Source organism: Anser anser, assembly GCF_964211835.1.
Source record: "Anser anser genome assembly, chromosome: 1".
Classification (NCBI taxonomy): domain Eukaryota; kingdom Metazoa; phylum Chordata; class Aves; order Anseriformes; family Anatidae; genus Anser; species Anser anser.
Genome location: NC_139720.1, coordinates 204,664,503 through 204,691,849, shown reverse-complemented (window position 1 = coordinate 204,691,849; position 27,347 = coordinate 204,664,503). Strand labels below are relative to the sequence as shown.

The 27,347-nt window shown below is 55.5% G+C and overlaps 1 protein-coding gene across 1 annotated transcript; it reads left to right on the top strand.

The window, feature by feature from the left end:
* Positions 1 to 257: 257 nt before the first annotated feature.
* On the top strand, positions 258 to 5,838 carry LOC310888991 (dynein light chain 1, cytoplasmic-like; the record flags this gene model as incomplete). Its single annotated transcript, XM_083815944.1, has 3 exons — positions 258 to 275; positions 449 to 596; positions 5,394 to 5,838. 3 exons carry the CDS (start codon positions 258 to 260, stop codon positions 5,642 to 5,644), a joined length of 417 nt encoding a protein of 138 aa, XP_083672070.1. The 3' UTR covers positions 5,645 to 5,838.
* Positions 5,839 to 27,347: the final 21,509 nt, after the last annotated feature.

The following is a 27,347-nucleotide window of genomic DNA, read 5'->3' as shown; positions in this document are numbered from 1 at the left end:
GCAAGGCACCAACTGCTCCCTCGGCCACAGGACCCAGCGTGCCTCCTCCCACAGCAGAGCCTGTAGACTGTACATCCTCGGCCTCTGCCTTGGCTGGAGGTGCTGTAGGGGAAGCCACGGAAGCCCCTCTCACTGCAGCAGCGGCGCCACAAGAAGAAGTGGCTTCTCCTGTGACTGCAGATCTTCTCAGGGAGGACATCACAGATCTCAGTCCAGCAGCAGCTGATGAAGCAGGAGCAGCAGCTACTCCCTTGGCTATGGTTCTGGGGCACCAGGTAAGCACAGCACGAGTGGTGGGCACCGGGCACCGAGGGCAGCCAGAGGCAGAAGTAGCACGTGGGGTGTGCGTGCTGGGGAGCTGTCTGCTGCTCTCCATTTCCAGACGCCCCAGGCACAAGGGCTGACATCCCTCTCATCACCTGCTTGTGCTCTTGCTCTCCCCATGCAGGTTGCCGCCGAGCAGGGAGGCCAAGCGCAGTCCTCCTCCTGCACCAAAGACATGCCAGCGGATGAGCCAGCAACGTCCCAGGCACAAGCACTGTCCCAGGGTCTGTTGGCCGGGCCTGTTCAGCGCAGCGAGCAGCACCAAGGACTAGGTAGGTTGGCAGCACCACGCGCCGGGGGGCTGGCTGGTCCTGGGCCACCCCTCCCTGGGAAAGGCCTTGAAGGGGGGGAAAGGCTTGCCCAGTCCCCGCTCAGGCCCTAACCTACACCTCTCTGTCCCCCACAGGCATCCTTGACCTCGCACAAGCCCCAGCGTGCCAGCCACGGCCCTCCCGCCTCAGGAGGGCACTTCGGGCTCTGCGCAGGGCTTTCTGCTGCAGCTGCATCGCAGGACAGCGAGAGTAGCGGCGCCCGGCTGCCAGCACCAGGACGGCGCTCGGAGGTGGCAGCTGGCCCTCAGGAAGCTTTGCAGTGCCCACAGAAGCATCACTGGGAGGCACAGGACAGCGCCCCAGGAAGTCAGATGCCCCACCACATCCTGCCCCCAGCCTCAGCTCAGCTGCGGCTGCTTTCTGCTGTGAATAAAAGCTCAGGCAGACTTTTGCCTCCAATGCTCCTCTCTGTGCCGTTGATCTCAGGAGAAAGAGTGATGCAGGCCATGCCAACCTGGCACCCTGGGCCTCTCACAGTCATAGAAGTATAGAATCATGGAATCGCTTAGGTTGGAAAACACCTCGAAGACCATCACAATCCAACCGTTATCCTAGCACCGCCGAGTCTACCACTGAACCATGTCCCTAGGCACCAGATTCACATGGCTTTCGAATACCTCCAGGGATGGTGACTCATTTACTTCCCTGGGCAGCCTGTTCCAATTCTTCACAACCCTTCAATTCAAGACATTTTTCCTAGTATCCACCTAAACCTCCCCCGGTGCCACTTTTTCCTCTTCTCCTATTGCCTGTTGCTTGGGAGAAGAGACTGACCCACATGGCACTACAACCTTCTCTGAGGTCCTTGTACAGAGCGATAAGGTCCCCCCCGAGCCTCCTTTTCTCTAGGCTACGTAACCCCAGCTCCCTCAACACTCCTCACACGACTTGCTCCCTGGACCCTTCACCGGCTTCCTTGCCCTTGTTTGGACACTCTCCAGCACCTCCCCGTCCTTCTTGCAGCTAGGGGCCCAAAACTGAACACGGTATTCATGGTGCGGCCTCACCAGAGCTGAGTACAGGGGGAGAATCACTTCCCTTGTCCTACTGTGGCCTCCCTGGCCACACTATTTCTGGTACACGACAGGATGTACCAGATCCTGGTACGGCCTTCTTCGCCACCTCAGCACACCGCTGCCTCATACTCATCTGGCTATCGACCAGTACCCCCACAGTCCCTTCCGACAGGCAGCTTTGCAGCCACTCTTCCCTCAGCCTGTGGCACTGCATGGGCTTGTTGTGCCCTGGGGGAAAAAATCTTAATATTTTTTTCAGACAGTGTCTTCTGTGAAGCTATACAATACACAATTGCAACAGCAGGACTATGGTGAGCAGGAGCGCCCAGCAAAAGTATATCATAACCTTATATTCCCTAGTACCTGATGCTTGATTCCTCCCCTGTTTCCTCATTGACTGAGCACTACAGCTTCACAAACTACGCGATGCTTACTACTATACCATATATGTACAATTTTATCTGACCAACCTTTAATTTCTCCTGTTCCTTTTTTTTTTTTCTTCATCTCTCATGACTAGAGGGCCTGTGATTTTTGTTTTTACTCATTTTCAACTGCTTGTCTTGTTTATCTTAGTTATCCTTATTTTGGGACAGCGGGACCCTCCCCTTATCTGCTTAACGTACAACCCACTGCTACGCCGTGCTGTAGCCATAAGCCTGGGAGCCAAGAGCAAAACACAAACTGCTCCCTCGGCCACAGGGCACAGGGTGATTCCTCTAACAGCAGAGCCTGTATAATGTGAATCTTCAGCATCTGCTTTAGCTGGAGGTCCTGTGGGGGAGACCAACAAAGGCCCTCTCACAGCAGAAGCAGCACCAGGAGAAGGAGACGTGGATTCTCCCTGAGCTGCTGACCCTGTGGGAGAAGCCAGTGAAGCCGCTCTTGCTCAAGCAGCAGCACCAGAGGAAGAAGAAGTGGCTTCTCCCTGGGCTGGAGGCCCTGTTTGGGAAGCCAGCGAAGCCACTCTCGCTGCAAGGTTTCCTTCAGTACGAAGTAAAAGAAAGGCCACTTGGGTCTAGAAGCCGCCCGCCATCACTGACAGCCAGGCTGGGGACAGCCCAAGGCCTCAGCCACCTTGTGGCTCGGGGGGAAAACAGAACTTCAAAATGGCCGCCAGTGCTGACAGGGAATGTATCGGGAGCCGCCCTGTCAGGAAGAGGCATTTCTCTCTCTGTTCACTGAGGCAGCATCTCTCTTGTAGGGCCACCAGTGAGCAGGTGAAAGAAGAAAGAAGCAATGTACTGTCTACAGCAGAGCCTGTAGACTGTACACCGTCAGCCTCTGCCTTGGCTGCAGGCCCTGTGGGGGAGACCAATGAAGCCCCTCTCAGTGCAGAAGCAGCACCACGAGAAGGAGAAGCGGCTTCTCCCTGGGCTGGACAACCTGTGGAGGAAGCCAGTGAAGCCCCTCTTGGTCCACCAGCAGTACCATTAAATACCATTTAGTTCTGGAGTACTATTTTTGGCAAGCTTGTTACGTCCTCTTGTAGTGCCTGCACTGCATGCAGAGTGTTATTTTCTAGTTGCACAATGAGTGAAATTCCCTGTTTCCGTTTACTAGAGGATTATCTGGAGTCCTCTTAATTCTGCGTGCGGTCTCAAGGGGGCTTTGGCATTGTGGGTCTTCAATAATAGGAACATTTGGAATTATTGCCCCCAGGCTGCAAGCTCCCTTCCAGCCAAGGGGCAACACCTTCCTGGATGTATTGCCGCATAGCCAGTACCACCCCTTGCCATTCGGGACAGGCCATCCGGTTACAGGATTCTCATGTTGTATCTGCTGTACAAAAACTTCTAAACTGTTACTTAGATAACGCTCCTGCCTTCCTCTTTGTCACACTCAAAATGGTTAAGAACAAAATAGGATTACAAGATACGCCACCGGGCCCACGTAGTGGCCACCACCAATCGACACTTGGATAAAATAGCACTTCCTTTTCGATCTGTCATGCGCTTCGTTCATCTCCGGCCGTTCCCCTCACGGAGAATACAGAACCACGGATCGGAACTCCGCGCTCGCTTCGCAGCGATGCTGCCTCTCACTCCCACAGCACAATCACGCGATCACGCAGAGAGGCCCCTTAAACTTCTCATTCATGCTACAAGGATATATCACTTAGAAAAATAACCAGACTATTTTGTATCGTCTCTGGCCGAGTTGCTCGAGGAGTCACTCACTTCACAACAATACTTTGGCTCAAACACATACACATATACTTCCTTGCTGGTGCAGCTACTGCTGCCTCCGGTGCAATATTAGGATTAGAGGGAGCATAACTTGATTCCTCCTCCGAAAAAGGAGTCTTATTGTTTACATATAAACTTAAAGCCGGAATTTCCATCAGACCCGCATTGTGGCCAAAATAGTGAAGTTCCTTTTAATGGCTTTTCAGGCCAGACAATTGGACAATACCTAACCATTGCTGTTTTTTTTTTTTTTTTCCGCTAGTTTTTGGGTTGTTTTTCCAATTCCTTTTCTTTCTCCCCAAAGGACTGCCTTTACGCACAATTCCGAGGATTCTGCTTCTGAAGATCTCCAAGGATGGAGACTCCACAACCCCTCTGGGCAACCAGTTCCAGCAAATACAACCTGTTCCAGCAGCAGAGCGTACAGGAGCAGCGCCAGGTGAGGCTCAGGGACCGAGACAGGGACAGCAGCGTGACGGGACGGCATGGAGAGCACCAGGATGAGGAGAACGGTTCTGGAGCAAGCCGGCCAGCTGGCCCTGAGCACCTCCGGCCTGGACGCAGTTATTCCCAAACCTGGGGTTTCTCCATGAAGAGCCGACCCCCAGGACAGCCAAAGCCCACAGGGCCCTGGCATTTCTGTGCCCAGAGGCACAAAGAGCAGCGTGGCCTAATTCAACCTGGCTGTCCGCAACCAGGAGCTGCCTCCATCGTCCCTCCATGCGGACAGGCTGCCAGTGCGGTCGTGCCCAGAGAGCGTGTGTCACACTGGCAGCTGCCACACGGAGTCGGGAGCCCCAGGAAGGTTCGGAAGAACATCTTTGGCAGCCCTGGCAGCCTCCGACGAGCAGGCAGCACTTGCAGGAGGAGACAGGAAGGGCATTACCCTGGCAAGCCGAGCCCCGCTGTGCGTGGTCAGCTGCCAGGGCATGAATGGGGCCACTGCAGGGCAGCTCACAAAAGCACTTCTACAGGGACGTGGAGAGGAATGGCAGAAATGACCAAAGTAACTTGGCCTTTCCCCTCGATTCTCTTGCAGATGGAGAAGCTGCGAGTCACGAAGACACTGCCACACAGTGGTGTGCGGCAGGAGGAGGTAATCCATCTGCCAGCCATGCCGCCTTTCCCAAGGCAGGCAGCGACTCAGGCAGCAGCAGCCAAGCAAGTGCCTGCAGCACAGACATCGTCATCTGAAAGGGTCACTTGCAAGCTGCCCCCTCTACAAGCAACAGCCTCTGCATCTTCAGCTGCAGGAAGGGCAAAGGCGTTGGGCACAGAGGCCCACAGCCACCAAGAGCTTCTGCCACCTCTTCCGTGCATCTCTGGTGACAGGGACAAGGCAGTGAGGGCAGTGAGGGATGTGGGCTCAGGGGCAGACGCCTGCCCCTGCAGGGGACAAGGCAAACCCAGAGCCCAAAACCAAACCCAGAGATACTGCATCCCCAACTTTCCAGTCCCTGGAAAGCAAATACCCCTAAACTGGAGCGGTGGCGGCGCGAGCGAAGCCCCTGAAGCAACCATGAGTGTCTGAAAAGTACTCATCAAGAATGCGGACATGTCAGAAGAGGTGCAGCAAGATGCTGTGGATTGTGCCACTCAGGCCTTGGAGAAGCATATCAAGAAGGACATTGCTGTGCACATCAGGAAGGAATTTGACAAGAAATACAATCCCACCCAATACTGCATTACAGGAAGAAACTGTGTCAGCTCTGTGACTCATGATACCAAGCACTTCGTCTACTTCTACCTTAGCCAAGTTGCTATTCTTTTCAAGTCTGGTTAGAACCATGGACTCCTACTGACACTTGCATCTGGTTACAGGACTTTGCTGGCTCCTATGACTGGTTACTTCAGCCTTCCTGAGGAAACAAACCTTGGTCTTCAAGGGCAATGGAAGGGATTATGCTATAGAAGAAGGTGTTACATTGTGGATATAAAAAGGAAAAATACCAAAAAAAAAGTCTTCCTTGTATTTATTTTTTTTTGTCTTAAAGGCTTCATCTTTGCTAGTAGAGCTGTTGGAGGAGTTTGGTCTTTAAGAGTTCTCTAGCCATCTACAGTGTTGCCTCATTTCTGCTTGTGCTATGTGAGTATTGACAGTGTTTTGATCTTCCTGTTCCAAACATCTCCTATTTCTATTTTCTTGTATTGCTGGATATAATAAAAAACACGGCTATGCTGTCACAAAGCCTGAGCTGTTTCTTTTTCTGCTGATGCCTCTTGGAAATTTGATTTGGAAAATAAATGCCAAGCCCCAATTTAAAATTTTAAAATTAAAAAATTTGGATCCATACAAGTCCATGTGTCTGGATGGGATTCATCCCAGAGTGCTTAGAGAGCTGGCTGACATCATCGTGGGACCTCTCTCAATTATTTTTCAATGGTCTTGGGAATCTGGAGAGGTCCCAGTAGACTGGAAGCTGGCAAATGTTGCACCAATTTTCAAGAAGGGCAAGAAAGAAGACTCTGGTAATTACAGGCCTGTCAGTCTCACGTGAGTGCCTGGTAAAATTACGGAGAAGATTATCCTTGAGGTTATTGAAGCGCACCTGGGGGACAATGCGGTCATTTGTCCCAGCCAACATGGGTTCACAAGGGTTAGGTCCTGTTTAACAAATCTGATTTCCTTTTTAACAATTTTGATTTCCACGGGCTGGCACGGCCCACCGATCCCAGGCTGCCAAGCCCAACGTGCGGCCGCCAAGCAGGCGCCAGCTGCCAGAGGCTGCAGGAAGGTTCCAGAAGCAGCGGCAGCGCCCCGGGCAGGGGCAGCCACGAGTGCAGGAGCTGCTCGTGGGATGTGGGCTCAGGGGCAGACGCCTGCCCCTGCAGGGGACAAGGCCCACCCAGAGCCTGCCCACCGGCATGGGCCTGCCCAGACATCCTGGGGGGAAGCCCTGGCCACAGCCAGTGATCTGGGGGGATGCAGAAGCCCCTCACAAATGATGATGAAAAACAGGGCCCACAAAGTGAGAGGCCATGTCACTTACAATGGAACCCTGCAGTACTTGGAGAAAAGAGGCACTGTCTCTCCAGACAGCAGGTTTCCTTCAGCACAATGAAAAAGAAAGGCCTCTTGGGTCTAGATGCCGCCCGCCATCACTGACAGCCAGGCTGGGGACAGCCCAAGGCCTCAGCCAGCTTGTGGCACAGGGGGAAACCAGAAGTGCAAAATGGCCGCCAGGGCTGTCAGAGGATGGGTCGGGACACAGCATAGTCCCTCGTGTCTAAAGTCCTGGCGAGGACGATGGTGAAAGCTGGCAAGACGGCCAATAACGGCAGCCCTGGGGGACCTGGCACACACCGGGTGCACAGTGACACCAACAAGAGCAGTCGAGGTCCAGACAGTCATGGACAGCAGGTGGACCGCTGCTTTGCCAGGGCCTGATCCCAAGGAATGACACAGGAACAACGGCTGCCGGCAGAGCCCCTGTCCCGGCTAGCCAAGACAGGGTTGGGAAGCAAGGGCAAAAGAGACAGCTAAACATCAAACCCAGGCAGGGGACGGGAAAGGATGGGACAAGCCAAAGCTGGGGCAGGAAAGAAAGGAATCCTGTGAGATGGTATGAAGATGAAGAGATCATCATCCTCAACTTCTGGATCAACCCCAGGTTCCCCAGCCTCTTCCAGGACCCACAGGCCTTTCCCCAGGAAGAGGGCAGCTCAGCCAGCAGCGTGGACAGGGAGGCTGCAGCAGAAGCAGCAGAACCCCCAACAAGCGCCTCTCTTGGCTCACTGGAACCCACGGACACTGCGCCATCAGCTGCTCCCCTGGCAGAAGGTCCAGGGGAAGAGAGGCACAGCACGCCTCTCACTGAAACAGTACCGGCGGAGAGCAGGCCGGCAAGTCCTCCATCAGCCCCTGCTTTGGAAGACGAGGGGAACAGAGCGCCTCCCCTGACATGCCGGGTTCCAGAGTCAAAGCCATCAGCCTGTCCCACTCCCATCGAGCACAGCACTGCAGTGATGGTTGAGAGCCAGGGACGTGCCCAACACGCCTCCAGTGCCTGTGATGAAGATCTGCATGAAACAGCCCGGATCATCATGTCTGCAGTCCTACGCCATGCTGTAGCCATGAGCCAGGGAGCCACGAGCAAGGCACCAACTGCTCCCTCGGCCACAGGACCCAGCGTGCCTCCTCCCACAGCAGAGCCTGTAGACTGTACATCCTCGGCCTCTGCCTTGGCTGGAGGTGCTGTAGGGGAAGCCACGGAAGCCCCTCTCACTGCAGCAGCGGCGCCACAAGAAGAAGTGGCTTCTCCTGTGACTGCAGATCTTCTCAGGGAGGACATCACAGATCTCAGTCCAGCAGCAGCTGATGAAGCAGGAGCAGCAGCTACTCCCTTGGCTATGGTTCCGGGGCACCAGGTAAGCACAGCACGAGTGGTGGGCACCGGGCACCGAGGGCAGCCAGAGGCAGAAGTAGCACGTAGGGCGTGCGTGCTGGGGAGCTGTCTGCTGCTCTCCATTTCCAGACGCCCCAGGCACAAGGGCTGACATCCCTCTCATCACCTGCTTGTGCTCTTGCTCTCCCCATGCAGGTTGCCGCCGAGCAGGGAGGCCAAGCGCAGTCCTCCTCCTGCACCAAAGACATGCCAGCGGATGAGCCAGCAACGTCCCAGGCACAAGCACTGTCCCAGGGTCTGTTGGCCGGGCCTGTTCAGCGCAGCGAGCAGCACCAAGGACTAGGTAGGTTGGCAGCACCACGCGCCGGGGGGCTGGCTGGTCCTGGGCCACCCCTCCCTGGGAAAGGCCTTGAAGGGGGGGAAAGGCTTGCCCAGTCCCCGCTCAGGCCCTAACCTACACCTCTCTGTCCCCCACAGGCATCCTTGACCTCGCACAAGCCCCAGCGCGCCAGCCACGGCCCTCCCGCCTCAGGAGGGCACTTCGGGCTCTGCGCAGGGCTTTCTGCTGCAGCTGCATCGCAGGACAGCGAGAGTAGCGGCGCCCGGCTGCCAGCACCAGGACGGCGCTCGGAGGTGGCAGCTGGCCCTCAGGAAGCTTTGCAGTGCCCACAGAAGCATCACTGGGAGGCACAGGACAGCGCCCCAGGAATTCAGATGCCCCACCACATCCTGCCCCCAGCCTCAGCTCAGCTGCGGCTGCTTTCTGCTGTGAATAAAAGCTCAGGCAGACTTTTGCCTCCAATGCTCCTCTCTGTGCCGTTGATCTCAGGAGAAAGAGTGATGCAGGCCATGCCAACCTGGCACCCTGGGCCTGTCACAGTCATGGAATTACAGGATCATGGAATCGCTTAGGTTGGAAAACACCTCAGAGATCATCACCTCCAACCGTTATCCTAGCACCGCCGAGTCTACCACTGAACCATGTCCCTAGGCACCAGATTCACATGGCTTTCGAATACCTCCAGGGATAGTGACTCAACTACTTGCCTGGGCAGCCTGTTCAAATGCTTCACAACCCTGTCATTGAAGAAATTTTGCCTAGTATCCACCTAAACCTCCCCCGGCGCCACTTTTTCCTCTTCTCCTATCGCCTGCTGCCTGGGAGAAGGGACTGACCACCGTCGCACTACAACCTTCTCTGAGGTCCTTGTACAGAGCGATAAGGTCTCCCCCCAGCCTCCTTTCCTCTAGGCTACATAACCCCAGCTCCCTCAACACTCCTCACACGACTTGCTCCCTAGGCCCTTCAGCTGCTTCTTTGCCCTTCTTTGGACAGGCCCCAGGACCTCCCCGTCCTTCTTGGAGTGACGGCCGCAAAGCTGAGCAGGGTATTCACAGTGCGGCCTCACCAGAGCTGAGTACAGGGGGAGAATTAGGTTCACAAACTACGTGATGCTTACTACTATACCATGTATGTACAATTTTATTTGACCAACCTTTAATTTCTCCTGATCCCTTTTCTTTTTTTTTTCATCTCTCATGAATGGAGGGCCTGTGATTTTTGTTTTTACTGATTTTGCACTGCTTGTCCTGTTTTTCTTAGCTATCCTCCTCATTTTGTGACTGTGGGACGTTCCCCTTATCTGTTTAACGTACTTCACCTGCTATGCTACTGCCATGCCTGCACAATCACTTTTGAAAATGCAAGGTTAGTGGAATTTTCCAATGCAAAAACCTGACGTGCTGTCAGCAGCCTGTAAGCTCTCCTGACGTGCTGTCAGCAGCCTGCAAGCACACAAGAGGAGGAAGTGCTGCAACAGCTGTTGCTCACCAACCAGCTGCCCGGCAAGGAAAAGGCAGTCAGTAGGACATGTGTCAGGACACTTTTCCTGCCGATGTGGCCAAATTCACATAAGAAAGAATCAGGAAAAGTTTCTTTCTTATGTGGGACTCCGTGAAGACAGGCAAAGTTCTCCGAGAGCTGAAAGGTGGGCTTCTTTCCATGGAGGAGCTCAAAGCCCCCCATGGGCAGCCCCAGTTTAATAAGGAAGGAGGCACCCAGCCCAGGTACTAAGACACGCTGAAAAGCAAGAAAGGAGGAACAGTATTTAAGCATTTCTGGGACTGGAAATCCCGTGTGGGACTTCTCCAATAAAGAAGATGGGCCCTTGTGCTTTGGCCACTGCTCATGGGAAGGTGCCAGGTGGCGTCACTCTGGAGAGCCCTGGAGATGGCCTCAATGTCTGGGAGTTTCCCAGCTCCCTTCTTGTTGCCATCTAAAGAAGATCTGGGCTAGTAAGAGCAGAGCCAACACCCTCAGCCCAGGAAAATCCCTCCACGGGGTTCCCAACTAATAGGGAAAGCCTTGAGAACCGGCTCCAACTACATGCTGGCCTGCCCAATCAGGCCATAGGCAACGCACAAGCGCCAGGAGGTACGGATCCCGTCCTTCTGCTGGAGCTGGGCTTTTTTGTGCATAATGCCAGAGCAGCAACAGGCCCCTGGCACATCTGCAGTTTGCAGGCTACCGCTGGGGTGTTACTTCTGCTTGAGGAGGCGTTCTGTGGGGTGGCAGCTCCTGGAAGGAGCAGGGTATGAGGGAAGGACGAGGCTGCAAAGCCCATCTTGTTCAGTGCGAACTGCCTGTGCATGTGGTGGGATATTGCATCCCCAACTGTCCCAGTGCCTGGAAAGCAAATCCCCCAAATCCCCCTTCAGCTGTGCCCTGGGGTCGGCAACAAGGCCGCCAATGCCGTGCTGCAGGCTGGCACGGCCCGCACATCCCAGGCTGCCAAGCCCAACATGCAGCCGCCAAGCAGGCGCCAGCTGCCAGAGGCTGCAGGAAGGTTCCAGAAGCAGCGGCAGCGCCCCGGGCAGGGGCAGCCACGAGTGCAGGAGCTGCTCGTAGGATGTGGGCTCAGGGGCAGATGCCTGCCCCTGCAGGGGACAAGGCCCACCCAGAGCCTGCCCACCGGCATGGGCCTGCCCAGACATCCTGGGGGGAAGCCCTGGCCACAGCCAGTGATCCGGGGGGATGCAGAAGCCCCTCACAAATGATGACGAAAAACAGGGCCCACAAAGTGAGAGGCCATGTCACTTACAATGGAACCCTGCAGTACTTGGAGAAAAGAGGCACTGTCTCTCCAGACAGCAGGTTTCCTTCAGCACAAAGAAAAAGAAAGGCCTCTTGGGTCTAGATGCCGCCCGCCATCACTGACAGCCAGGCTGGGGACAGCCCAAGGCCTCAGCCAGCTTGTGGCTCGGGGGGAAAACAGAACTTCAAAATGGCCGCCAGTGCTGACAGGGAATGTATCGGGAGCCGCCCTGTCAGGAAGAGGCATTTCTCTCTCTGTTCACTGAGGCAGCATCTCTCTTGTAGGGCCACCAGTGAGCACGTGAAAGAAGAAAGAAGCAATGTACTGTCTACAGCAGAGCCTGTAGACTGTACACCCTCAGCCTCTGCCTTGGCTGCAGGCCCTGTGGGGGAGAGCAGTGAAGCCCCTCTCACTGCAGAAGCAGCACCACGAGAAGGAGAAGTGGATTCTCCCTCGGCTGGAGGCCCTGCGTGGGACGCCAAGAAGGCTGTTCTCTCTGAATCAGCAGCTTCAGCGTCCTCTTCAAAGGCCTTTCCCAGGAAGTGTGCAGCTCATCCAACTGCTCCCTCAGCCACAGGGCACAGGGTGCCTCCTCCCACAGCAGAGCCTGTAGACTGTACCTCCTCAGCCTCTGCCTTGGCTGCAGGCCCTGTGGGGGAGACCACTGAAGCCCCCCTCACTGCAGAAGCTGCACCATGAGAAGGAGAAGTGGATTCTCTCTGGGCTGCTGACCCTGTGGGAGAAGCCAGTGAAGCCGCTCTTGCTAAAGCAGCAGCACCAGAGGAAGAAGAATTCACTTCTCCATGGGCTGGAGGCCCTGTGGGGCAACAAGGCTGCCAATGCCGTGCTGCAGGCTGGCACGGCCCGCAGATCCCAGGCTGCCAAGCCCAACGTGCAGCCGCCAAGCAGGCGCCAGCTGCCAGAGGCTGCAGGAAGGTTCCAGAAGCAGCGGCAGCACCCCGGGCAGGGGCAGCCACGAGTGCAGGAGCTGCTCGTGGGATGTGGGCTCAGGGGCAGACGCCTGCCCCTGCAGGGGACAAGGCCCACCCAGAGCCTGCCCACCGGCATGGGCCTGCCCAGACATCCTGGGGGGAAGCCCTGGCCACAGCCAGTGATCCGGGGGGATGCAGAAGCCCCTCACAAATGATGCGAAAAACGGGGCCCACAAGTGAGAGGCCATGTCACTTACAATGGAACCCTGCAGTACTTGGAGAAAAGAGGCACTGTCTCTCCAGACAGCAGGTTTCCTTCAGCACAAAGAAAAAGAAAGGCCTCTTGGGTCTAGATGCCGCCCGCCATCACTGACAGCCAGGCTGGGGACAGCCCAAGGCCTCAGCCAGCTTGTGGCACAGGGGGAAACCAGAAGTGCAAAATGGCCGCCAGGGCTGTCAGAGGATGGGTTGGGAGCTGCCCAAGGTTAGTGGAATTAGTTGGGATCTTATCAATGTTTATAAATACCTGAAGCATGGCAGACAGAGGCATTTGGCCAACCTCTTTTCAGTGGTTTGTGGGGACAGGACAAGGGGTAATGGCCACAAGATGGAGCCCAGGAAGTTCCGCACCAACATGCAAAAGGACTTCTTCACGGTGAGGGTGACGGAGCACTGAAACAGGCTGCCCAGGGAGGTTGTGGAGTGTCCTTCTCTGGAGATATTCAAGGCCCGTCTGGACACCTACCTGGGCAGCCTGCTCTAAGGAACCTGCTTTGGCAGGGCGGTTGGACGCGATGATCTCTCGAGGTCCCTCCCAACCCCAACAATTCTGTGATTCTGTGAAATTTCCACTGCAAAAACACCTGCCACTGCAAAAACACAACTTTGGTTCTCACAATTCCCCCCTCTTCTTTTCTCACTCCTATTGTTGTTTCTGCACTTCTACACATCCTCCATCCTTGAGTTTTTCCAACATTAGGGCACAATATTTTTCTTCCCAAGTCAGGGGGATGACAGATATGCAATGCCTTTATCATTGTAATACCAACAATACCGCCCTGTGGGGGAGGCCAGCAAAGCCCCTCTCACTGCAGCAGCAGCACCAAAGGAAGAACGAAAAGAAGTGGCTTCTCCTTTGGCTGGAGGCCCTGCGTGCGAAGTCAGCAAAGACCCTCTCGCTCCAGGAGCAACGGCACAAGAAGGAGAAGCGGCTTCTCCCTGGGCTGGACAACCTGTGGAGGAAGCCAGTGAAGCCCCTCTTGGTCCAGCAGCAGCACCAGACGAAGAAGAAGTGGCTTCTCCTTTGAGTGCAGAGCCTCTCAGGGAGGACAGCACCGATCTTCTCAGCCCCGCAGCAGCTGAGGAAACAGGAGCAGTGGCTTCTCCCTTGGTTCCTGGGCGCCAGGTAAGCACAGCGTGCGTGGTGGGCACAAGGCCCTCAGGGAGCTTTGCAGCACCCACAGAAGCATCACAGGGAGGCACAGGACAGCGTCCCAGTGTGAGAAAAATCTCAATATTTTTTTAGTCAGGGTCTTCTGTAAAGCTATTTTATTCACGATTGCAATGGCGGGCCTCCTGCGAGCAGGAACGCGCACTGAAAGTATACCATAACCTTATATTCCCTATTACCCGACACCTGACTTCTCCCCTGTTTCCTCATGGGCTGAGTACTACGGGTTTACAACTACTTACGCCTTTCTATACCATATATGTACAATTTTATTTGACCAGCCTTTCATTTCTCCTTTTCCTTTCCTTCATCTCTCGTGACTAGAGGGCCCGTGATTTATTTTTTTTTCTACTAATTTTGTGCAGCTCATCCTGTTTGTCTTAGCTACCCTCCTTATTTTGGGACAGCGGGACCTTCCCTTTATCTGCCTAATGTACTTCCCACTGCTTTGCTACTGCCATGCCTGCACAATCTCTTTGGAATATGCAAGGTTAGTGGAATTTTCCCATGCAAAAACACCTGCCGCTGCAAAAACACAACTTTGTTTCTCACAATGCCCCCCTCTTCTTTTCTTACTCCTCTTGCTGTTTCTGCACTTCTTCACATCCCCCACTCTTCTCTTTTTCCAACATTACGGCCCAATATTTTTCTTCCGATGTCATGGGGGATGACATTCGCAGTGCCATTATCTTTAGAATTCCAACAAATAGCTGTTTGAGCCAATTCCATTCAGGTAACCGCAAAAGTCACTTCCTCCCAAATGTTTCTAAATCCCCAGGAAGTGTCATCTTGAGCCGCTCTGTGTAGGATTTGTTTCCTTCCCAAATATTTTTGAGATCAGTCAAATTCGCCCCTTTTGATCTACAGACATACAACAACTAGCATTAATTACAATACACGCTCTCCTGTGAGGCTAAAAATAAATCAAATACCATTTGGTTCTGGAGTACTATTTTTGGCAAGCTTGTTACCTCCTCTTGTAGTGCCTGCACTGCATGCAGAGTGTTATTTTCTAGTTGCACAATGAGTGAAATTCCCTGTTTCCGTTTACTAGAGGATTATCTGGAGTCCTCTTAATTCTGCGTGCGGTCTCAAGGGGGCTTTGGCATTGTGGGTCTTCAATAATAGGAACATTTGGAATTATTGCCCCCAGGCTGCAAGCTTCCTTCCAGCCAAGGGGCAACACCTTCCTGGATGTATTGCCGCATAGCCAGTACCACCCCTTGCCATTCGGGACAGGCCATCCGGTTACAGGATTCTCATGTTGTATCTGCTGTACAAAAACTTCTAAACTGTTACTTAGATAACGCTCCTGCCTTCCTCTTTGTCACACTCAAAATGGTTAAGAACAAAATAGGATTACAAGATACGCCACCGGGCCCACGTAGTGGCCACCACCAATCGACACTTGGATAAAACAGCACTTCCTTTTCGATCTGTCATGCGCTTCGTTCATCTCCGGCCGTTCCCCTCACGGAGAATAACGAACCACGGATCGGAACTCCGCGCTCGCTTCGCAGCGATGCTGCGTCTCACTCCCACAGCACAATCACGCAATCACGCAGAGAGGCCCCTTAAACTTCTCATTCATGCTACAAGGATATATCACTTAGAACAATAACCAGACTATTTTGTTTTGTCTCTGGCCGAGTTGCTCGAGGAGTCACTCACTTCACAACAATACTTTGGCTCAAACACATACACATATACTTCTTTGCTGGTGCAGCTACTGCTGCCTCCGGTGCAATATTAGGATTAGAGGGAGCATAACTTGATTCCTCCTCCGAAAAAGGAGTCTTATTGTTTACATATAAACTTAAAGCCGGAATTTTCATCAGACCTGTATTGCGGCCAAAATAGTGAAGTTCCTTTTAATGGCTTTTCAGGCCAGACAATTGGACAATACCTAACCATTGCTGTTTTTTTTTTTTTTTTCCGCTAGTTTTTGGGTTGTTTTTCCAATTCCTTTTCTTTCTCCCCAAAGGACTGCCTTTACGCACAATTCCGAGGATTCTGCTTCTGAAGATCTCCAAGGATGGAGACTCCACAACCCCTCTCTGGGCAACCTGTTCCAGCAAAGACACCGTTGTGTTACCAACACTGTTTCAGCCACAACTCTGAAGCATAGGACCTGCTTCAGCAGCCAGAGAAGCTGCGGGCTAAACACCAGCATGGCACAGCTGTGGCTCTGCCGCTGAAAGCTTCTCCACGGCTTGTTCTGAAAGCAAGGAGCAGGGAATCTTCCCGCGGCTGCCCAGGGCTTTCCTCTCGCAGCCCCGCCAGAGCCCGCCTCAAGCAACCTCTCCGCCAGCTCCACCGGCTCCGCTACCTGGTGCCCGCCTTCTCTGGGAGTCCTTCACAGTGCCTAGAGCCACAGGGCTCTGGCTGCCCGGACACGGGAGGATTCCCTGCTAATGCTCCTGCTCAAACTGCACTGCCAGGGCTGCCTGATGGGTGTCCAAGCTCGAGCGCGGTCTCTGCTGATGTGTGGGGAGTCAGGCAAAGAGCCAGGAAGCTTACCCAGATGACCGAGCAGAGCATCTCCCGGCAGAGCAGGTAACGCGCAGCTGATGGGAGCAGTTAGGGAGCTAAGCTGACTCCCCTGAGAAATCCTGACCTGGGGCTGAGCCGGGGGCACTGGCTGGAAGGAGCCTGAGGTGCCTGCCAATCCAGACCTTGCTGGGGCCGTGTGAGACGGTGTCCCTGGGGTGTCCGCCGACCACCGGGGCTTTGTGATGCGTGGGCGGTGGCGTACCCAAAGGCCATTGTGACACGGAGGGGTACCCATGGCAACGGTGTCCCTTATAAGGCCCGAGCCCCGGGCTGCCCACTCACTCTCAGGAGAGCAGCTCTGCCAGGAGGCAGCAGCTCCCCTGGGTGCCCGTTGGAGTTCTCGGTCAGAGGACCTGGAGCGTACCATGGAGCAGCAGAATAAGGATCACTCCCAGCCCGCTGAAGGGCAGCAGAGCGTACAGGAGCAGCGCCAGGTGAGGCTCAGGGACCAAGACAGGGACAGCAGCGTGACGGGACGGCACGGAGAGCACCAGGATGGGAACGGTGCTGGAGCAAGCTGGCCAGCTGGCCCTGAACACCTCCAGCCCGGACACAGTTATTCCCAAACCTGGGGTTTCTCCATGAAGAGCCGACCCCCAGGACAGCCAAAGCCCATGTGGCCCTGGCATTTCTGTGCCCAGAGGCACAAAGAGCAGCGTGGCCTAATTCAACCTGGCTGTCCGCAACCAGGAGCTGCCTCCATCGTCCCTCCATGCGGACAGGCTGCCAGTGCGGTCGTGCCCAGAGAGCGTGCGTCACACTGGCAGCTGCCACACGGAGTCGGGAGCCCCAGGAGGGTTCGGAAGAACATCTTTGGCAGCCCTGGCAGCCTCCGACGAGCAGGCAGCAATTCAGGCGGAGACAGGCAGGGCATTACCCTGGCAAGCCGAGCCCCGCTGTGCGTGGTCCCCTGCCAGGGCATGAATGGGGCCACTGCAGGGCAGCTCACAGGAGCACCATTAGGGGGCCATGGAGGGGAATGGCAGAAATGACCAAAGTAACCCGGCCTTTCTCCTCAGCTTCTCTTGCAGATGGAGAAGCTGCAAGTCACGAAGACACTGCCACACAGTGGGGTGCGGCAGGAAGAGAGAATCCGTCTGCCAGCCGTGCCGCCTTTCCCAAGGCAGGCAGCGACTCAGGCAGCAGCAGCCAAGCAAGTGCCTGCAGCACAGACATCGTCATTTGAAAGGGTCACTTGCAAGCTGCCCCCTCTACAAGCAACAGCCTCTTCATCTTCAGTTGGAGGAAGGGCAAAGGCGTTGGGCACAGAGGCCTACAGCCACCAAGAGCTTCTGCCACCTCTTCCGTGCATCTCTGGTGACAGGGACAAGGCAGTGAGGGCAGAGAGCCGGGAACGTGGCCCACACAGCCCTGTGGCCCCTGACGAGGACATGGAGTACACAGTACGGTCCTTCGTCTCCACAGTCATAAGAAACGCTCTAGCCTGCAACGAGGGAGCCAACAGCAAAGCAAGGCTTTCTCCCTCAGGCAGACGTCCCGGGACCAAAGGCTACAGAACACCATCTCTCACCACAGCAGTGCCCCAAAATGGGAAGAAGAAGAGTCAGCACTCGCCCAAAAGCAGCCCTGCAGCCCCTGCCGAAGAAATGGAAGACCCAGTAAAGGTCTTTGTCTCCACTGCCATTAGCAACGCCGTAGCCCGGAACCAGGGAGCCATGAGCGAGGCAAGGCTTTCTCCTTTGGACAGACGTCCCAGGAGCGAAGGCCGCATAACACCACCACTCCTCACAGCAGTGCCGCAGAATTGGAAGAAGAGTCAGCACCGTGCCAAAAACAGCCCTGCAGCCTCTGCCGAGGACATGGAACACCCAGTAAAGGCCTTCGTCTCCAGTGTCATTAGCAAGGCTATAGCCTGCAACGAGGGAGCCATGAGGGAGGCAGAGCTTCCTCCCTTGTGCAGAGGTCCCAGGAGCAAAGGCCACAGAACACCACCTCTCCTAACAGCAGCGCCCCAGGATTTGAAGGAGAGTCGGCAGGCTGCCCCACACTGCCCCACAGACTCTTTCACGGCACTGCGGGACACAGCACAGTCCCTTGTGTCTGAAGTCCTGGCAAAGACAATGGCTGAAAGCTGGGAACACGGCCAACGGCCTGCAGAACTGGAGGACCTGGCACACACGGGGTGCACAGCGACATCAACAAGAGCAGTCCAGGTCCAGACAGACATGGACAGCAGGTGGACCACTGCTCTGCCAGGGCGCCATCACCAGGCACGTTCAGGAAAAGCGGCTGCTGGCAGAGCCCCTGCACCAGCAAGCCCAGACGGGGCTGAGAAGCAAGGGCAGCAGAGACAGATACACATCAAACCCAGGCAGGGGAGCGGCAAGGATGAGAAAAGCCAGGGCCGGGGCAGGAAGGAAAGTGGTCCTGTGGGTTCGGATGAAGAGGAAGAGATTGTCATCTTCAACTCCTGGATCAACCCCAGGTTCCCCAGCCTCTTCCAGGACCCACAGGCCTTTCCCCAGGAAGAGGGCAGCTCAGCCAGGAGCGCGGACAGGGAGGCTGCAGCACAAGAAGCAGAACCCCCAACAAGTGCCTCACTTGGCTCATTGGACACTGAAACATCGCCTGCTTGCCTGGCAGAGAGGCACGGCACGCCTCTCACCGCAACACAACCGTCAGAGAGCAGGCCAGCAAGTTGTCCATCAGCCCCTGCTTTTGAAGACAAGGGCTACAGAGCGCCTCCCCAGACACGTGGGGAAGAGATTGTCATCTTCAACTCCTGGATCAACCCCAGGTTCCCCAGCCTCTTCCAGGACCCACAGGCCTTTCCCCAGGAAGAGGGCAGCTCAGCCAGCAGCGTGGACAGGGAGGCTGCAGCAGAAGCAGCAGAACCCCCAGCAAGCGCCTCTCTTGGCTCACTGGAACCCACGGACACTGCGCCATCAGCTGCTCCCCTGGCAGAAGGTCCAGGGGAAGAGAGGCACAGCACGCCTCTCGGTACTGAAACAGTACCGGCGGAGAGCAGGCCGGCAAGTCCTCCATCAGCCCCTGCTTTGGAAGACGAGGGGAACAGAGCGCCTCCCCTGACATGCCGGGTTCCAGAGTCAAAGCCATCAGCCTGTCCCACTCCCATCGAGCACAGCACTGCAGTGATGGTTGAGAGCCAGGGACGTGCCCAACACGCCTCCAGTGCCTGTGATGAAGATCTGCATGAAACAGCCCGGATCATCGTGTCTGCAGTCCTACGCCATGCTGTAGCCATGAGCCAGGGAGCCACGAGCAAGGCACCAACTGCTCCCTCGGCCACAGGACCCAGCGTGCCTCCTCCCACAGCAGAGCCTGTAGACTGTACATCCTCGGCCTCTGCCTTGGCTGGAGGTGCTGTAGGGGAAGCCACGGAAGCCCCTCTCACTGCAGCAGCGGCGCCACAAGAAGAAGTGGCTTCTCCTGTGACTGCAGATCTTCTCAGGGAGGACATCACAGATCTCAGTCCAGCAGCAGCTGATGAAGCAGGAGCAGCAGCTACTCCCTTGGCTATGGTTCCGGGGCACCAGGTAAGCACAGCACGAGTGGTGGGCACCGGGCACCGAGGGCAGCCAGAGGCAGAAGTAGCACGTGGGGCGTGCGTGCTGGGGAGCTGTCTGCTGCTCTCCATTTCCAGACGCCCCAGGCACAAGGGCTGACATCCCTCTCATCACCTGCTTGTGCTCTTGCTCTCCCCATGCAGGTTGCCGCCGAGCAGGGAGGCCAAGCGCAGTCCTCCTCCTGCACCAAAGACATGCCAGCGGATGAGCCAGCAACGTCCCAGGCACAAGCACTGTCCCAGGGTCTGTTGGCCGGGCCTGTTCAGCGCAGCGAGCAGCACCAAGGACTAGGTAGGTTGGCAGCACCACGCGCCGGGGGGCTGGCTGGTCCTGGGCCACCCCTCCCTGGGAAAGGCCTTGAAGGGGGGGAAAGGCTTGCCCAGCCCCCGCTCAGGCCCTAACCTACACCTCTCTGTCCCCCACAGGCATCCTTGACCTCGCACAAGCCCCAGCGCGCCAGCCACGGCCCTCCCGCCTCAGGAGGGCACTTCGGGCTCTGCGCAGGGCTTTCTGCTGCAGCTGCATCGCAGGACAGCGAGAGTAGCGGCGCCCGGCTGCCAGCACCAGGACGGCGCTCGGAGGTGGCAGCTGGCCCTCAGGAAGCTTTGCAGTGCCCACAGAAGCATCACTGGGAGGCACAGGACAGCGCCCCAGGAATTCAGATGCCCCACCACATCCTGCCCCCAGCCTCAGCTCAGCTGCGGCTGCTTTCTGCTGTGAATAAAAGCTCAGGCAGACTTTTGCCCCCAATGCTCCTCTCTGTGTCGTTGATCTCAGGAGAAAGAGTGGTGCAGGCCATGCCAACCTGGCACCCTGGGCCTGTCACAGTCATGGAATTACAGGATCATGGAATCGCTTAGGTTGGAAAACACCTCAGAGATCATCACCTCCAACCGTTATCCTAGCACCGCCGAGTCTACCACTGAACCATGTCCCTAGGCACCAGATTTAGACGGCTTTCGAATACCTCCGGGAATAGTGACTCAACTACTTCCCTGGGCAGCCTGTTCCAATTCTTCACAACCCTTCAATTCAAGACATTTTGCCTAGTACCCACCTAAACCTCCCCCTGTGCCACTTTTTCCTCTTCTCCTATCGCCTGTTGCTTGGGAGAAGAGACTGACCCGCACGGCACTACAACCTTCTCTGAGGTCCTTGTACAGAGCGATAAGGTCCCCCCCGAGCCTCCTTTTCTCTAGGCTACGTAACCCCAGCTCCCTCAACACTCCTCACACGACTTGCTCCCTAAACCCTTCACCGGCTTCCTTGCCCTTGTTTGGACACTCTCCAGCACCTCCCCGTCCTTCTTGCAGCTAGGGGCCCAAAACTGAACACGGTATTCATGGTGCGGCCTCACCAGAGCTGAGTACAGGGGGAGGATCACTTCCCTTGTCCTACTGTGGCCTCCCTGGCCACACTATTTCTGGTACACGACAGGATGTACCAGATCCTGGTACGGCCTTCTTCGCCACCTCAGCACACCGCTGCCTCATACTCATCTGGCTATCGACCAGTACCCCCACAGTCCCTTCCGACAGGCAGCTTTGCAGCCACTCTTCCCTCAGCCTGTGGCGCTGCATGGGCTTGTTGTGCCCTGTGAGAAAAATCTTAATATTTTTTTCAGACAGAGTCTTCTGTGAAGCTATACAATACACAATTGCAACAGCAGGACTATGGTGAGCAGGAGCGCCCAGCAAAAGTATATCATAACCTTATATTCCCTAGTACCTGATGCTTGATTCCTCCCCTGTTTCCTCATTGACTGAGCACTACAGCTTCACAAACTACGCGATGCTTACTACTATACCATATATGTACAATTTTATCTGACCAACCTTTAATTTCTCCTGTTCCTTTTTTTTTTTTCTTCATCTCTCATGACTAGAGGGCCTGTGATTTTTGTTTTTACTCATTTTCAACTGCTTGTCTTGTTTATCTTAGTTATCCTTATTTTGGGACAGCGGGACCCTCCCCTTATCTGCTTAACGTACAACCCACTGCTACGCCGTGCTGTAGCCATAAGCCTGGGAGCCAAGAGCAAAACACAAACTGCTCCCTCGGCCACAGGGCACAGGGTGATTCCTCTAACAGCAGAGCCTGTATAATGTGAATCTTCAGCATCTGCTTTAGCTGGAGGTCCTGTGGGGGAGACCAACAAAGGCCCTCTCACAGCAGAAGCAGCACCAGGAGAAGGAGACGTGGATTCTCCCTGAGCTGCTGACCCTGTGGGAGAAGCCAGTGAAGCCGCTCTTGCTCAAGCAGTAGCACCAGAGGAAGAAGAAGTGGCTTCTCCTTGGGCTGGAGGCCCTGTTTGGGAAGCCAGCGAAGCCACTCTCGCTGCAAGGTTTCCTTCAGTACGAAGTAAAAGAAAGGCCACTTGGGTCTAGAAGCCGCCCGCCATCACTGACAGCCAGGCTGGGGACAGCCCAAGGCCTCAGCCAGCTTGTGGCTCGGGGGGAAAACAGAACTTCAAAATGGCTGCCAGTGCTGACAGGGAATGTATCGGGAGCCGCCCTGTCAGGAAGAGGCATTTCTCTCTCTGTTCACTGAGGCAGCATCTCTCTTGTAGGGCCACCAGTGAGCAGGTGAAAGAAGAAAGAAGCAATGTACTGTCTACAGCAGAGCCTGTAGACTGTACACCGTCAGCCTCTGCCTTGGCTGCAGGCCCTGTGGGGGAGAGCAGTGAAGCCCCTCTCAGTGCAGAAGCAGAACCACGAGAAGGAGAAGTGGCTTCTCCCTCGGCTGGAGGCCCTGCGTGGGACGCCAAGGAGGCTGTTCTCTCTGAATCAGCAGCTTCAGCGTCCTCTTCACAGGCCTTTCCCCATGAAGTCTGCAGCTCATCCAACTGCTCCCTCAGCCACAGGGCACAGGGTGCCTCCTCCCACAGCAGAGCCTGTAGACTGTACCTCCTCAGCCTCTGCCTTGGCTGCAGGCCCTGTGGGGGAGACCACTGAAGCCCCCCTCACTGCAGAAGCAGCACCATGAGAAGGAGAAGTGGATTCTCTCTGGGCTGCTGACCCTGTGGGAGAAGCCAGTGAAGCCGCTCTTGCTCAAGCAGCAGCACCAGACGAAGAAGAATTCGCTTCTCCATGGGCTGGAGGCCCTGTGGGGCAACAAGGCTGCCAATGCCGTGCTGCAGGCTGGCACGGCCCGCACATCCCAGGCTGCCAAGCCCAACGTGCGGCCGCCAAGCAGGCGCCAGCTGCCAGAGGCTGCCGGAAGGTTCCAGAAGCAGCGGCAGCGCCCCGGGCAGGGGCAGCCACGAGTGCAGGAGCTGCTCGTGGGATGTGGGCTCAGGGGCAGACGCCTGCCCCTGCAGGGGACAAGGCCCACCCAGAGCCTGCCCACCGGCATGGGCCTGCCCAGACATCCTGGGGGGAAGCCCTGGCCACAGCCAGTGATCCGGGGGGATGCAGAAGCCCCTCACAAATGATGCGAAAAACGGGGCCCACAAGTGAGAGGCCATGTCACTTACAATGGAACCCTGCAGTACTTGGAGAAAAGAGGCACTGTCTCTCCAGACAGCAGGTTTCCTTCAGCACAAAGAAAAAGAAAGGCCTCTTGGGTCTAGATGCTGCCCGCCATCACTGACAGCCAGGCTGGGGACAGCCCAAGGCCTCAGCCAGCTTGTGGCACAGGGGAAACCAGAAGTGCAAAATGGCCGCCAGGGCTGTCAGAGCTGCCAGTCGGGAGCTGCCCAAGGTTAGTGGAATTAGTTGGGATCTTATCAATGTTTATAAATACCTGAAGCGTGGCAGACAGAGGCATTTGGCCAACCTCTTTTCAGTGGTTTGTGGGGACAGGACAAGGCGTAATGGCCACAAGATGGAGCCCAGGAAGTTCCGCACCAACATGCAAAAGGACTTCTTCACGGTGAGGGTGACGGAGCACTGAAACAGGCTGCCCAGGGAGGTTGTGGAGTGTCCTTCTCTGGAGATATTCAAGGCCCGTCTGGACACCTACCTGGGCAGCCTGCTCTAAGGAACCTGCTTTGGCAGGGCGGTTGGACGCGATGATCTCTCGAGGTCCCTCCCAACCCCAACAATTCTGTGATTCTGTGAAATTTCCACTGCAAAAACACCTGCCACTGCAAAAACACAACTTTGGTTCTCACAATTCCCCCCTCTTCTTTTCTCACTCCTATTGTTGTTTCTGCACTTCTACACATCCTCCATCCTTGAGTTTTTCCAACATTAGGGCACAATATTTTTCTTCCCAAGTCAGGGGGATGACAGATATGCAATGCCTTTATCATTTTAATACCAACAATACCGCCCTGTGGGGGAGGCCAGCAAAGCCCCTCTCACTGCAGCAGCAGCACCAAAGGAAGAACGAAAAGAAGTGGCTTCTCCTTTGGCTGGAGGCCCTGCGTGCGAAGTCAGCAAAGACCCTCTCGCTCCAGGAGCAACGGCACAAGAAGGAGAAGCGGCTTCTCCCTGGGCTGGACAACCTGTGGAGGAAGCCAGTGAAGCCCCTCTTGGTCCAGCAGCAGCACCAGACGAAGAAGAAGTGGCTTCTCCTTTGAGTGCAGAGCCTCTCAGGGAGGACAGCGCCGATCTTCTCAGCCCCGCAGCAGCTGAGGAAACAGGAGCAGTGGCTTCTCCCTTGGTTCCTGGGCGCCAGGTAAGCACAGCGTGCGTGGTGGGCACGAGGCCCTCAGGGAGCTTTGCAGCACCCACAGAAGCATCACAGGGAGGCACAGGACAGCGTCCCAGTGTGAGAAAAATCTCAATATTTTTTTAGTCAGGGTCTTCTGTAAAGCTATTTTATTCACGATTGCAATGGCGGGCCTCCTGCGAGCAGGAACGCGCACTGAAAGTATACCATAACCTTATATTCCCTATTACACGACACCTGACTTCTCCCCTGTTTCCTCATGGGCTGAGTACTACGGGTTTACAACTACTTACGCCTTTCTATACCATATATGTACAATTTTATTTGACCAACCTTTCATTTCTCCTTTTCCTTCCCTTCATCTCTCGTGACTAGAGGGCCCGTGATTTATTTTTTTTTCTACCAATTTTGCGCAGCTCATCCTGTTTGTCTTAGCTATCCTCCTTATTTTGGGACAGCGGGACCTTCCCTTTATCTGCCTAATGTACTTCCCACTGCTTTGCTACTGCCATGCCTGCACAATCTCTTTGGAATATGCAAGGTTAGTGGAATTTTCCCATGCAAAAACACCTGCCGCTGCAAAAACACAACTTTGTTTCTCACAATGCCCCCCTCTTCTTTTCTTACTCCTCTTGCTGTTTCTGCACTTCTTCACATCCCCCACTCTTCTCTTTTTCCAACATTACGGCCCAATATTTTTCTTCCGATGTCACGGGGGATGACATTCGCAGTGCCATTATCTTTATAATTCCAACAAATAGCTGTTTGAGCCAATTCCATACAGGTAACCGCAAAAGTCACTTCCTCCCAAATGTTTCTAAATCCCCAGGAAGTGTCATCTTGAGCCGCTCTGTGTAGGATTTGTTTCTTTCCCAAATATTTTTGAGATCAGTCAAATTCGCCCCTTTTGATCTACAGACATACAACAACTAGCATTAATTACAATACACGCTCTCCTGTGAGGCTAAAAATAAATCAAATACCATTTGGTTCTGGAGTACTATTTTTGGCAAGTTTGTTACCTCCTCTTGTAGTGCCTGCACTGCATGCAGAATGTTATTTTCTAGTTGCACAATGAGTGACAGTGGAGTGGCAAGGATGAGACAAGCCAGGGCCAGGGCAGGAAGGAAAGTGGTCCTGTGGGTTCGGATGAAGAGGAAGAGATTGTCATCTTCAAGTCCTGGATCAACCCTAGGTTCCCCAGCCTCTTTGAGGACCCACAGACATTTTCCCCAGGAAGAGGGCAGCTCAGCCAGGAGCGCGGACAGGGAGGCTGCAGCACAAGAAGCAGAACCCTCAACAAGTGTCTCTCTTGGCTCATTGGACACGGAAACATCGCCTGCTTGCCTGGAAGAGAGGAACGGCACGCCTCTCACCGCAACAAAACCGTCAGAGAGCAGGCCAGCAAGTCCTCCATCAGCCCCTGCTTTCGAAGACGAGGGCTACAGAGCGCCTCCCCAGAGCCTCCCCAGACACGTGGGGCTCAAGAGTCAAAGCCATCAGCCTGCCCCACTCCCATCGAGCACAGCACTGCAGTGATGGTTGAGAGCCAGGGACGTGCCCAACATGCCTCCAGTGCCTGTGATGAAGATCTGCATGAAACAGCCCGGACCCTGGTTTCCGCAGTCCTAAGACAAGCTGTAGCCATGAGCCGGGGAGCCACGAGCAAGGCACCAACTGCTCCCTTGGCCACAGGACCCAGGGTGCCTCCTCCCACTGCAGAGCCTGCAGACTCTGCATCCTCAGCATCTGCCTTGGCTGGAGCACTGGGGGACCTGGCACACACGGGGTGCACAGTGACAGCAACAAGATCAGCCGGGGTCCAGACAGACGCGGAGAGCAGGTGGACCACTGCTCTGCCAGGGCCTGATCCCCGGCTATGTGCAGGAAGAATGGCTGCAAGCAGAGACCCGGCACCAGCTAGCCCAGACGGGTGAGAAGCAAGGGCAACAGAGAGAGCAACATGTCAAACCCAGGCAGGGGAGTGGCGACAAGGCGACAAGCCAGGGCTGGGGCAGGAAGGAAAGTGGTCCTGTGGGTTCGGATGAAGAGGAAGAAATGGTCATCTTCACCTCCTGGATCAACCCCAGGCTCCCCAGCCTCTTCCAGGACCCACAGGCCTTTCCCCACACATAGGGCAGTTCACCCAGCAGCGTAGACTGCAAGGCTGCAGCAGAAGAAGCAGAACACCCGACAAGCGCCTCTCTTGGCTCACTGGAGCCCACGGACACTGCACCGTCAGCTGCTTCCGTGGCTGAATGTCCAGGGGAAGAGAGGTACGGCACGCCTCTCACGGGAATAAAACTGGCAGAGAGCAGGCCAGCAGGTCCTCCGTTAGCCCCTGCTTGAGAAGGTGAGGGCTACAGAGCGCCTCCCCCCACACCAGTGTCTCAGGACTCAAAGCCATCAGCCTGTCCCCTCCCCAGCGAGCACAGCACTGCGGCAATGGCTGAGACCCAGGGAAGCGACCAACATGCCTGCAGTGCCTGTGACGAAGACCTTTATGACAGCCCAGATCATCGTCTCTGCAGTCCTACACCATGCTGTAGCCACGAGCCAGGGAACCACGAGCAAGGCAACAAATCTCCCTCGGCCACAGGGCCCAGGGTGCCTCCTTCCACAGCAGAGCCTGCAGCGTCTATATCCTCAGCATCTGCTTTAGCTGGAGGCCCTCCTGGGAAGGCCAACGAAGCCCCTCTTGCTCAAGCAGCAGCACCAGAGGAAGAAGAAGTGGCTTCTCCCTGGGCTGGAGGCCCTGTGTGGGAAGCCACGAAGCCACTCTCGCTGCAAGGTTTCCTTCAGTACCAAGGAAAGGAAAGGTCTCTTGGGTCTAGGTCGCCCGCCATCACTGACGGCCAGGCTGGGGACAGCCCAAGGCCTCAGCCAGCTTGTGGCACAGCGGGAAACCAGAACTGCAAACTGGCAGCCAGGGCTGTCAGAGGATG